Raw genomic sequence first — 13138 nt, 5'->3', positions numbered from 1 at the left:
TGCGGGCCACACAACGGGGATAATGTATCCTTAAGTACCGCCAATGAGCTGCCATTCTGCACAGCCAATTACTTCTGTGCGTCTGTCACTCAAAGGAAAAATGACTGAGCCCATTAGATCAAACCTTTGTCACTGTTCCTAATGCACTCTTAGGCCTCATTAATCTCCGGGAGCAGCAACAGAGCGGCGGCGGCTCCGCGCCTCCCCCGAGCAGGCCCACGTGAAGCCTCTCATCTCCCCCCAAGTGCTGGCGTTAATCAAGCTCTCCTTATTGCCCCGGTCCCTGTCACGGCGGAGAGCGCTCCCTCTTAAATGCTCTCATTATGACCCATCTTTAGAGCCGGCTAAGTGGAAAAAAAGAGAGAGGGAGAGAGGGAGGAAGAGGACGAGAGAAAGAGGAGAGGAGAGAGCAAGTCCGATCCCATTAATATTCATGACAATAATTAGTATTCTAGGTCACTGAATATTCATGCTATTAGTTTGGTTTTTTATGGGCTTGCTGGATGTCCTGATTGCTGGAGTGTGGAGAAAACAGCATGGTGAGACTTCAGATGTCAACGGCAGTTCAATCCCCAAAACACATTTGCCATCCCCGCCTCCCCACCCCGGGGAAAATCAGCGCCAACCCTCTGGATGGCTGGCCATTCCGACCACTGGGGCCCAAAGTGGGAGAGGCGGAGGAGAAGGGGCGAGGTTTCCTTTTGCAGAGGTCTAGGCACCGATCTGGTTAGGATAAGATCATCCATAATTACAGAGACCAAACAAAGACACACACTGGAGACAGGAAGACAGCCGCGGTCCTAGAACAAATGTCACCACCAGGAGTCATGGAGAACAGCAGCCATAAGAGAACTAAGGAGACACCCTTGAAACCCAGGGAAGCCACCACCTGAAGTCGCTGAGGACAGCGGCCATGAGACAGAAGTAAGGTGGCACTCCTGAGACCCAGGGAAGCCACCACCAGGAGCCACTGAGGACAGCGGCCATGACACAGAACTGTGGAGACACCCCTGAGACCCAGGGAAGCCACCCCAGGAGCCACTGAGAACAGCAGCCATGAGTCAGAACTGTGGAGACACCCCTGAGACCCAGGGAAGCTACCCCAGGAGCCACGAGGACAGCGGCCATGAGTCAGAACTGTGGAGACAGACACCCCTGAGGCCCAGGGAAGCCCAGAGGTTTCTTGGCTGCCCTCACTGCCACCAAAGGGACCCTGCCAGCGGAGAACAGGGTCTACTCAGTCCTACCCACGTGCCTATGCTCTCTACCAAAGGCAATCTAAGGATCTTCTTTCCTCTTAGCATAACTACTATGATGAATCAGTGACAGGATTCTGGAAAGTCACCCTGGACCAAACTACTGAAGGCATGTGATGCGCTCTCCCAGGAGAACAGAGGTAGACGTCCCAGATCAGAGACAAGGAAGCTTCAGTTCAGAGACCCCTGAAACGGCCTCCAGGTGGGACCTGGCTTCAGTACGGCTTCTGACTCCCAAGCCTCCACTCTTGTTGACTGTGCTTTCCTGCCCTCTACTCCAGCGTCACCGTAACTGTCAGCTACGGTCACTCTGCACTCTGTCACTTGTGGACAGTTTCACCAAACCAGCCTGGTCAGAAACAGACCAGAAAACATTGTGGGCCCTTCACTGGCTTCTCTGCAAGCACAGCTGAAATAAAAGTTGGGAGATTCTCTCAAGTGTGGCTTCTGGTGAGTTCCCATCAGTATGGTAACCCAAGACAAAGGAGGCAGATGCCAAAGACATGGAAAAGGAGCAGCCAGGACATCCTGACCAGGGAGTGCTCTTGGAGGAAGGGAAAGGTGGTAGGGGAGTTGAGCCAGGCCTCACATCAACAATAAATATCTTTTGGATTTTTCTACTATTATTCTTTTTTCTGGAATAGATCCTTAAGTCATTTTTAAAAAGTCCTGGACCCCTGTTTGTTGTCTAATGAAGGTCTCTTTTCTACCTTCATATGAATGGTAGTGATTAGGCCTTGCAGAGATTTCTAGGTTCAGCATCACCTGTCTTTGGAAGGGAATACCTGCATTATCTCCCAGCATTCCATGCTACTCTGGGAAGTCTCAGTCGCTCAGCTCTTACTTTGTAGACAACACTGGTCTCCTCTCTTGGATGTTCTGTGGGACTTTCTTCAAACTTTTACAGAGCTTCCTCTCCCATCCAACTTGATGTTGGTCTCTGTAGATGTCCTGGTTCATCTCCAGCATATTTTCTTCTACTATATCTTGAACTGCCAATGTTGTCTTTAGCCCCATTCTTTATATTATTTAACCTGTGGACTATTTTTAAAGTATTTTTTTGTGATTGTTTTTTCTCTAATTTCTGAGAACTCTTCATCCTCTGGTCTCTCCATTGAGCTTTCCTGGTTTGCTTTATTTCACCTGCATCACTGTCTCCACGGCGTAATTGTGGCACCCTGTTTTTCCGGTCCCAAAACTGGTTTATAACCTTTCATGGTGTGATCTCGCACGTTGTGACTCTGCCCAGCGTGCTGCTTAAAAGGTAAGCCGGGCAGCACCGTGCTCGTCAGAGGTGCTGGGTGTGCATCTGTCTCCTGGCCCGCTGTGAGCTGCGGCCTGGGATTCTCAGCACGTGCGCACTGTGTTGCATTTCTAAATCACCTCGAAGGGTCTGCTCAGAGGGCTGCAGTGCTGTCGGGAGAAGGGTAGCACCTGAGGATAGCACCTCAGATAATAAAACCTGTGACGGTGGTGCAGAATCTTAGGGCCCAGAAGATTCAGTTTTGTAAACCCATACTTCACAACACCACAGTCAATTTTCTCAAGGGCTGCATTTCAACTATAATGCCCAAATCAATGACAACCAAGGTGTTAACTTGGTTTTTCAGGCTGGAACATGTTCGCTAAACTGTCATGAAGAAATGATGTGCCACTGACTTGGATTATTCATTTTTAACATATATTCATAAGTATTCTGTGCATCCCAATTTTTTTTTTTTTTTTTGGTGGTTCTGGGGATTGAACCCAGGGCCTTGTGCATGCAAGGCAAGCACTCTATCAACAGAGCTATACCTCCAGTCTCATCCTAACCTTGCACGAAAAACAGTTTGGTAATAAGTGGTTTTAAAGTAATACTAGCACAATTAAAAAAAAATAACTTCACATAATTGTTGCACCCTACTTTGTTGCAAAAATATCTGGCATAAAGTCTGTGACAAATTATGCAGTGACATAGGGTATGTGTTCGTAACCAACCTCTTAGATTTTTCTGATGACAGTAATTATGATTTCCTTTTATATTTGTTTCCCAAGTCTCGCCTTTTGTCTTCCAGGATCAGTTGTCCTTTGGTCTTGTACATTTCTCTTGTCCTCCTGGGGACATTCTGATGGTCCACTCACATGCATGAATACAAGCAGGCAGCTGAGACGACAGATTTCTCTAGAGCCTCGAGCAACTTGCTCCTGAAGGTGACGGCTGGCTGTGGGCTCAGAGCGGGTGTGTGGCACACAGGGCTGGTGGGTTTCAGCTTAGACAACTGTGGGGTCTCTGGGCAGAGCGGCCTTGCCTTGCCAGTTACCTATTTTTCTCGGCGATTGTACAGAAGTCTGCTTCCCCGCTTTTCAAGCACTAGCCCTGGCCAGAGATGCTACTCTCCCCAGGGGTTGTTCTCAGTGCAGATGCTGCTCTCTCTGTGGGGCTGGAGGCAGGGACACTGGCTGGCTCTTCCTGAGATCATCTCCGGGCTCTGGTGTCACAGTCCAGTCCTGTACTGTACTCACCCCTGCCACACAGCGTTAGGGGCTCCCTACTTCACTGCAGCTGGGCCGCAAAGAGAGCTCTGGGCTCAGGTATCGGCACCCAAGCTGGCTGTTTTGACAGTGAGTTCCTTCCCACTTCTTCCCAAGCCCTGGCAAAAACCGAAAGGAAGAGCACCCCTTTTCACACATTGAAATGCAGTCACTGTTTTAAAGCTAGCCAACTACTTCTCAAGGTATCAGGAATAATGGACAACTCTCCCCACCAGCAGCGTCCTATCTAACCGCCGCGGCACTGCCAGCTCTCTGGATCCCACCAATGTGCTTCTCTTCTGACTCCGCCACCCCTGCTGGGGTGATAGGCTCCCAGAGGGGCAGTCTTGTCCTGCTCCCTCCCTGCAATGTCCGGAGCATTAATGAGGGTTGGCCATGCAGCAGACTCAATAGTAATGGTAAATCAAAGGCACAGGAGGCCAAGCAAAACGGTATCTAGACCATTAAGTGGGTTGGTAGAACTTGGGGTCGACAGTGATATAGTCAGGAACTGTCACATCTGAACTGGGGATGCTTCATTGTAATGTAACTATTCTGCAAAATTAAGAGAAGCATCCAAATAGATATTCCAACTAATGGGAGTTCAGCGATGTGCCTGGATTCACAAAATGCAAAAACGAGCAGCTCCCTTATATCTGACCAATTAGATGATATAATGGACCTCCCCTCACAATGCATCAGAAGTGAATGGATTAACAAGACCCAGACCAGATCTAAGTGAAGGAAAACACCAGACTTCATTGGGGAGTATAAAGTAAACCTGAATGGACTGGGAAAGAACTGTGTCCCACAATAAGAAACAGCACAGTGAAGATGATGTCCCTCACACCTAACTGACAGCTGAACGGCAATGCCAGCTAGGATTGGGATGGGTGATGTGGTGGCGGGAGGGAGGTGTCAAGTTATTTTGAAGTTCATTTAAAAAATAAATAAACAAACAGGTAACAGAAGCCAAGAAAAACTAGGGGGTAAAGGGAAAGTTGTCACCCTGCCAGCTAGGAACGGAGCCACCAACCCAAGACAACATGGCCAATTTAGCCAGTCTAGCCAAGGCAAGAGGACCAGCCACAGTGGGTCAGTGGAACAGATTTGAGGGGCCAGAAACAGTGCGGAAGAGGACAGGTTCAGCTGCACAATAAGGACGCAGCCTCGCGGAGGATGACACTCAGCAGAGAGAGCGGGGCAACTGGCAGCCTGCTGCTACTTCCTGTCTCACACAATGGATTCAGACGGGAGGAGGAAGGAGGAAGGAGGCTAGTTATATTTTGTAAAAAGGGAAAAAGAAACAATAAGAAAGCTGTAAACTTGGTTATACACATATATAAACAAGACGATTTCAGATTTACTGAAGTTTTCTATACAGTTTAAAACGGAAACCCTAGAAGTATAAGACTTATGATTTGACTATATAATGAAAAAAAGGGAAAATCTCTATACAGAAATAAGACCATAAGATTTAAAAAGCAGATAATAAACTGGAAAACTCTCTGAAAAATATAATATAAAATATTAATATCCTAAGTATAAGAAGAAGTTTTACATATCAATAAGAAAAAGGCAAGTGCCCAGTGAAGAAATGGCAAAGGATCCGTCTAAATGACTGCAGGAGACGCGGGTGGCCAAGGAGCATGTGAGAGGCTCAGTCTTACCCCACCGAAGAAATCCAGACAAAGCAGGAGGTACTCTGATCGATCAGCATAGAGTCTAAGAATGAAGCCACAGGAGCACCACCCAGTTGGTGGGGAGGATCGGCTGGCCCAACGACGGGCAGGCCCAAACCCACTCCTTCTGGAGACTTGGAAGCTTGGGTGGTGCTGCCCACTGGCTGGCACTTGGCTCATGATTTGCTCTCCAGCAATAACAGGCTACAGGCACAAAAATGCAGGTCCAGGCACATGTTGGGCCCCTGGGGGTGCAACTGTCCCGAGAAGGGAAGGCAGGAGACGCTGACCCAGGCCAGCAACACCGAGATCAGACAGTGAATCCCACAAGTGCAGGAAGCACCAAGGGCGACCGGCCGCTCCAGCTGACCCAGAACTCCCAAGGAGCCAAGAGCAGCATTCCAGGAGTGGAGAACAAAGGGACAGGGTGGCCCAGGGCTCCAGGGGAAGCGAGGCTGCGCTCGGCAAAGAGCTGCACCCCTCAGCACGGCAGAGCTGTACCCCAGGTTCCATCTGAGCATGTTAGGAATGATTTTAGACACAGGAAACTCATTTTCCAAGAGCAATTTACAGTATGAAAACTACGATTGTCAATGCTTTGATTTCTTCAGCAAGAAAGAAAGTATCATTTTGCAGATTCACGTTCAGTTTAGGAGATTGACGTGAATTAAAATCCCACAATGTTTCAATGGATTCCCTGCCTCCCCCAAGGACTGATGCTGCCCCAAGCTGAGGGTGTGGCCACGGAAAAGCCACCTTCACTCTGCCCAAACCCTCTCTCACTTGTCGACACCAAGGGTCTCACCCAGAGTGAGACTGGGCCTTGGAAATGCCTTCTGGAAACATCTCCCACCCGTAAAGGAGGGATCCGTGACGTAACCCATGGAGGTGGAAGGGTGTATGTGGCCGTTCACATTTTTGTTTATAATGAAAACACTTAATTTTCCTTAGGACAAGTGGATTTCGGCACCAGGGACCTTCAGTCTCAAGACAGACGCTCGAGGTCCCCGTCTTACCCGCTCCACACCACTCCTCAGGGCTGCTCCCTCATCCTGTACACCAGAAGATTCCTGCCCTGTTTCCACCTCAGCACAGCTGCCGCCGGAGGCCTGAGCCCACCTCCATGGTGGCCTCCCGCTCCCTGGGCACCCCCATGGGCCTGCCCCCGTCTTCCTGGCTCTCTCCCCCACACGAAGGTGAGACCTGTGCCCCTGGGGCGTAGGACAGTGGCAGGGACACACTGGCTCCATTTGGCCACCTGCGATGTACACACACTTCCAAACACCTTTGCTCATTAAGAAATAAGCAAAACACATTACAGATTCCCATTTGTCTAGCAGGTGTTTCTGGATTTTGTCAGAAAACCTCCCATAATTTTTTTTTAATAGGAAACTCGATTGACATTTGTTGACTTGAATAAACACACGAATAGATGTGACGTGGTCGGAAGAGAGGTGAACCGGGGCCAGGACTCCCCCGTGGCCCGCAGAGTTCCCGGCACAACACTGGCAGGCAGGGGGCACTCCCGACAGGCGGGTGCGCTGCGTGTCCTGGGAAGCGACATGGTGTTTTGTTCACTGCAGACCTCTTCCTCCCTGCCCTTCTTCCCTCTCTTCCCACCCAGTCACACACGACCCCAAAAGGGAACTCTCAAGGACATTTCAGGAGAAAGGTCGGCAGGCCACAGGAGGCCACGAGGAACCGCCTCCTGATCTTTCTGGAAGGAAGAGGGCTCTCAGCCTGATGCGTAGCAACAGCATCTACCCGCTGTGCCTTTGCCCTGCCCTTCCATGGGTGCTGCCTTGCCTGGCAGGGCTCTCTGCCCCCTGGGAGGCCAGGTGAGAGCAGCCTAAGGTGGCGGTGGAGAACCCGTTCAGTGACCGCCCATCACCACCCGGGACTGTGCAGGCTACCCCCAAAGCCTGATTCTTGCCGACCACCCCCTTTCAACACCAAGGTTGTTTGCGCCACCCTGCGGTCAGCACCATCCTCCCTAAAAGTGCCTGGCCTTTAAAAAGGGGAGATGCAGCATCTTCACGGAGCCAAATACATGCTAGAAACTGCTGCAGAGAGGAGTGTGTGTGGGAAGACTGGCTGAAGGCGGAGGGAAGAAAGGGACCCTTGCTGGAGGGAACGGTGAAATACACCACAGGCTGACGGAGCCTGAGTGTGTCCCCTCGCCCCTGCTCTCCTAAGCAGTCACGGGAGGTCACCGCCGCCCTGTGATCGCTCACACAGATTCCTAAGTGAAATGGACGAGGACACGGGGGCGGCACCTGCTCGCCGTGGCCAGGAGCAGCTGAACACACTGAATTCTGAGAGAACACCGACTCCCTGTGATCCCGAGTGAACAAGGAACGTTCCCCTTTAACAGAGAATAGAGAACTAACGTTGCCTTAGAGAATGACAAATGGCAGTTAAAACTAAGCCCCGGGAGTTGAATTCCACAGGCCAAGTGTTTCCTTTCAACTTTGCTCCAAAAAGTTTTTCTACTTTTGTACATATGGTCACCAGACTTATTCATTCTTGATACTTTGTCAATCAGTTCTGTTTCTTTGAAGGAAAGCCCGTAAGTAGCCATTTCCTGTGTAAAATTCAGCTTTCAACCTCCAGCCCAGGGCAGGTCCGGGAGCCTGGTTTGCTCAGCGGAGAGCCCAGAGGCGGAGGAAGGGGTCAGACCTTCACCCACACCGAACGTCTCCACGGGTCGAGGAAGCCCGAGCCTGTCCACCAGTCGCGCCATCTGTCACTGCTATCACACTCGATCCCTCCGGTTGTCTGCGGTCAGCTTACCTGAATTTGGTGAGATGTGTAAACTGCTCATGTCCTTGGACAGGCCATTGGTTTTAGGGCTGGAGATGGGTGCGCAGGCCGACGTGGCTCGGGGTGGCCTCTTCCCTGGGACTTTCACAGTGGTCCTCAGAAGATCGATCTCTTTACCGTGAACATTCTGCATGTAATCCTGTTCAAAACGTTAAACACCCATGAGAGATTAAAAGGAGGACCTCTACAATCTAGGACACGCGGTTCTATCAGACGTCAGCTGCTTAATCCCGCCACCCTTCCCCTGTGGAAAGACCTTCAAAATCATGTGGCTCTCATTTGTCTGGAGTGGGTGCACCACTACGGCCTTTCAACCCAAGTGCTGCATCTGTGTCCTGAGCTCACCCAGGACCAGAAACACAGAGTGACCTAGGAGATGCTTCCCTCACGCTGGAAGTCAAGTATACACACAAACTCCTAATTTTAAAACTCTTATTAGGTGGCACATTAGGGACCTGGACTCGCCCTATAAATTCTAGGCAATATTTTGTGGCGTGTGACTATATTTCCTGATCCGTTGTCTCAGCTGAGAATACCATTAAACTTCTAGGTAAGACTGGCTGTGTGGTGGGAAGCCAGGAAAGCTGCATGCAGAGCTGAAGGCTTAGCCAAGGGCAGGGAGATGTCTGAAGGGAGGGCGGCATGGTGTCGAAAGACTGGTGGGTCATGGATGGACGGAAGGAATCTGATGTTCGCAAGCATGTGGATCACTGGGTCCCTGCGTACTATGCTTCTCCAGGAGGTTCACCCGCCATACTCTAAAAGGTCTTTGCTTTCTGTACAGGGGAGGTGAGAGTCCTAGGTAGACGGGGAGCTCTCTGTACAGTCACTTAACACGTCACCTTGCAGCAAAGCACTGGAGAGCTGGGTGACAGGAGGGGAGGCAGAAGGTACAAAGGCAATCACTGTGGTTTGGAAAACCGTCCCCCAAGACCCACCTGTCAAAAAGGTTGGTCCTCAGCCTGTGGTGCTACTGGGAGGTGGGGAACCTTTAGGAGGCAGGGCCTAGTGGGAGCCAGTTAGGCCACTGGGGGTGTGTCCTCAGAGGGGAGGGTGGGACCCTTCCTGTCTTGCTCTGTGCTTCCATGAGGTGAGCAGGCCTCCTCTGCCACACGTTCAGGCCATGATGTGCTAGGCTGCTACAGGCCAAGCCTCTGAAACCATGAGCCAGAATACACCTTCACTTCTTGTAAGTCGACCATCTCAGGTATATTTTGTCAAAGTAAGGAAACACTAACTGTAACAGAAATTGAGAGGCAGGGTTCAGGTCTGTTGGTGAGCCAGAGTTATCGACCCTTTTATGCACTATTGTTATTATTTTTGATATGGGAATGAATCTCTTGGTGGACAGGGTATTTTAAGCACTCTGGACCCATTAACTGAATCATGAATTATGAAATGATATAGCCTAAGTCACCCTTAGATAAATGATATTTCAAGTGTTTAAGAATAAGCAGGAAGTAGGAATAAACACATCTTTTTCTTTGGCAGTTTCTTGGAGGATTCCTTTTAGGTTCTAAAACCCAGAGACTTGTATTTATTATCTGTGACTGAGGTCAGGTCAGTGTGACTTTAGAACTGCCAGCCAATCCTGCCTGCTGGCTGCAAGGGACCAGGCAGGTTGGGAAGCGAGCTGATGCCTGTAACTGCACACCATGTGACTGACCTAGGCAGAGGAAAACTAGGTACCAGCAGAGCGCATGGGAGGAGGCCTCAGCTTGCAGGATGAGCAATGCCAGTCAAAGGGAATCAGGAGAGACAGAGCGAGGTGGGGGAACCCAAGGAAGGCTCCTTGGCTTCTGGGAAGGAGGCCGGTGATCTTCCAACTCAGGTGCAGAATGGCGTTGATGATCGGCAGGTGGAGGGCTGGAGGGAGCCTTTGGTTTGTCGACATGCAGGACATTTGCAAATCAAAGGGATGGTATGACAGCACCAAGAGGCCAAGACTCCAGTTTGGGGACAGGCATGTGAGCATGGGATGCAGGTAAGCAGAGCTGCCCTCTCATCACCCAACGGCGGGAGGGGAGGCTGGGGAGTCACCAGCGCAGACCTCTCTATGAACCAGGCACTTAGCTGGGGAGGCCGGAGCGGACTCCAGGGAAACAATGCAGTGTTCCACCCGAGGAGGAGGGTGGGAACTCGGTAGGTGAGGGGAGGTGTGCAGAGGGGAGATTCAGACCCCTGCAGGTGCTCAGGCACCGGCTGCAGGAGAAGATCTGCAGGGCCCTGGTGGCTTCCCAAGGACAGACCGCAAATGGCCAACTCTTAGAACGGGACAAAAGCTCCGAAAGTGAGGTCAGAAACAGGAGGATGAATGGTGACTGTGGACACTGGAGAGGGATCAGAAGCCATCCCAATGCTGTTGGGTGTTCCTCAGCAGAGGGTTAGCCACCCAGAGAGAAGGTGCTGGGTGCACCCCGGACACCAGCCCAGTGGGGGCGAGTACCAGAGGCACCGGCTGAGTCACCTGATGTCCTCAGGGCAGGTCAGCAGGGGACAGCCACTGCCACCCTGGAGAGGTGAGCTGCGGGGAGGGGAAGCGGAAGGCTGTCTCCAGGCTAGAAACTCCAAGTCTGCCCATGCGAGCCCCTGAGAGAAGAAGCCCCATCAACGACACGAGGCCCGACTCCCCAAGACAACCCACTATGAAAGAAGATGTGGTCAGGAAAGGGTGTGGAAAGACTGGGGAGAAAGAAAAGCTACTACTGTGCAATCAGACTGAGAGCTAAGGTAGGCTGGGAGAAAGGCAGGGCCCTCGTGACCGAGCTCAGCATGGAGGACGGCCAAGGAAATCAGGTCGGAGGAGAGCCAGCCTCGGCTGGCGCGGGTCATTAAAAGAAAGGTTGTTCCCCGAATCTTAACTGACTTCCATTAATATCTGCACAAAATGTGCAACTCCAAGTTTCAAAACCAAAGTTAATGCTTGTAAATGACGAACTCCTTCTTGCGTAGTTACTCCTTTAAAAACACCAACTTGCTATAACTTTCTCCTTTAATGCCAATTCTTAACAAATTAAAATACAATAACAGGAGTGTAATTGAGCATTTATTGCTTATGAGCTCTAAAATGAGGCTAATCAGAGAGCGACTAAGCCTCAGCGTGGGTCCTTTTAATAGGCATGTTTTAACATACAATAACCAGGATATTTTATTTAAAATTATTATAGAAATGTACCGAGTGTCTGCTCTTTGGATCTGAACGTGGCGAGGGAAGACATTTATCTTCAGCTCAGCATGGGCTGGGGTCTGTTTTCTTGCCCGAGTTAGGCGCTGAAACTTCAGAAGGACTGGCTCTAGAACTTCAGAATATCAATGTGACAACTCCTTTATTTCAAGCCACTAACAAAAATGCTAGATGTTTACAAAGTATGATTCCCCCAAACTCCCCCGACCTGGTGCTTCACAAACAGGTGGAAAGCAAGGACAATGGGGGTCTGTGGCTTCTAGAGTCTCCCAAGAGAACCTGCACTGAGTTCCCTACTTTTGAGAGAACTCGACCTTTTCATCCTTCCCCAGCCTGGCACTTGAGGCCACTGAACAATGTGGCATACTCAGAAGCAGGACGCGCACAGCCTTCACGGGTCTGGGGTAGGGACCTCGCTGGGTAAAATAAAGGCAGCGAGCTTGATTTTGATATGCAAATGTTACAGATACTACCCTGTACAACTAACCCTCTTCGTTGTAGAAAATGCTGATCGAAGATAAAAGAGGAAAAATCCCTTTAACAAGGCATGAGGGTAATTCAAAGCCAAGTACTTTTAAACAGCACTTAACAAGTCCCTGGGGCCCACTCAAGAGCCAGGCCCCCCAGAGGTGCCATCTCCTGCCCCTCAACAGCTTGAAAAAGTAGTAATTGCAAACCTATTTGCATTTTTCTTCTCAAGTTGTCCACGCTCATCATGCGGATTATTTTTTCCAAGCAGGCGCCTGAGCAAAGGGACCCGTTCTGCGCGTGCCAACAGCTCCGCGATGGAGCCTGCGTCCCCTGCACCCTGCCCCCGCACCTTTGCCATCCCTTGTTTTTTACATTTCGCTCCTAATTATGTTGCATCTATTGCCGTACACTTAATTAGCTGCATTAATGTGATTTCTTTTCACATAGTCAAGCAATTAAGAGCTATGATTGAGTTTCATTCAATTAGCCTCAACAAACATGCTAATTGATGTCCCAGATGCAAATGAGGTGCAATGAGAGAAACCTGCTAGCAATTGAGAGCCATGTCAGAGACCCGGAGCTTTCAGCTTGCTGACAGAAGCACAGCTTAACGTGGCTCCCGCCTTCTGCGGAGCTGCCGTAGGAGAAGGATGTGGAGCCATTAGCGCCTCGGTGTACCAGATCACTCCTGATACGGAGAATTAATTGACTTGCTGCTGTACAGTGTTGTCCTAAAAATTCACAGTTACGTGCTCCCAGAACTGGGAGGTTATCCACTGGGTAACAGGGTGCTCCAGCGAGCGGAGCGGTGCGTGGTCCTCATTGACATGCGTTAACGAGACCACCAGAGACACAGGAGACTCTGCCCAGCTACCCACCACCACCGGCAGTCCCGGAGCCCTGCAAGCATGATGGCCTATTCAGTTCTCAGTAAATGGGGAGTTCATCTTCGTCAGCTCTGGGGCATCTGGCACTTGAGTTAAGCTCAAAATACAGCAATCCATCAACAGTCCCTAAAAATACTCTTAGTATATTGATTCTCACTGCCTCAGATCCGGAGGTTACCTCTGGCTGTCTGGAGAAGGATGGTTTGCTGATGTATTCATAGAGGTACCAAAAGCAGTCAGCAAGATCTTGAAGCTAAACCGAAATGCATAAACCATCTAACTGGCATCTCGAAACTAGACCTTCAGAAAAATGCACAAGGCGTT

At 50.3% G+C, this 13138-nt stretch overlaps 1 protein-coding gene across 8 annotated transcripts in view; it reads right to left on the bottom strand.

Moving 5' to 3' along the window:
• Agap1 (ArfGAP with GTPase domain, ankyrin repeat and PH domain 1) overlaps positions 1 to 13138 on the bottom strand; it is a 480841-nt gene that overhangs the window by 160552 nt on the left and 307151 nt on the right. For all 8 annotated transcript variants that reach the window (XM_047543038.1, XM_047543039.1, XM_047543040.1 and 5 more), the window contains one exon: positions 8243 to 8411. In XM_047543038.1, the coding sequence (XP_047398994.1) occupies positions 8243 to 8411 (169 nt within the window). The remainder of the gene's footprint in view (positions 1 to 8242; positions 8412 to 13138) is intronic.

The sequence above is a fragment of the Sciurus carolinensis genome, chromosome 3 (genome assembly GCF_902686445.1).
Source record: "Sciurus carolinensis chromosome 3, mSciCar1.2, whole genome shotgun sequence".
Classification (NCBI taxonomy): domain Eukaryota; kingdom Metazoa; phylum Chordata; class Mammalia; order Rodentia; family Sciuridae; genus Sciurus; species Sciurus carolinensis.
The sequence above is the reverse complement of the archived record's forward strand: the minus strand, read 5'-3'. Positions and strand labels throughout refer to the sequence as shown.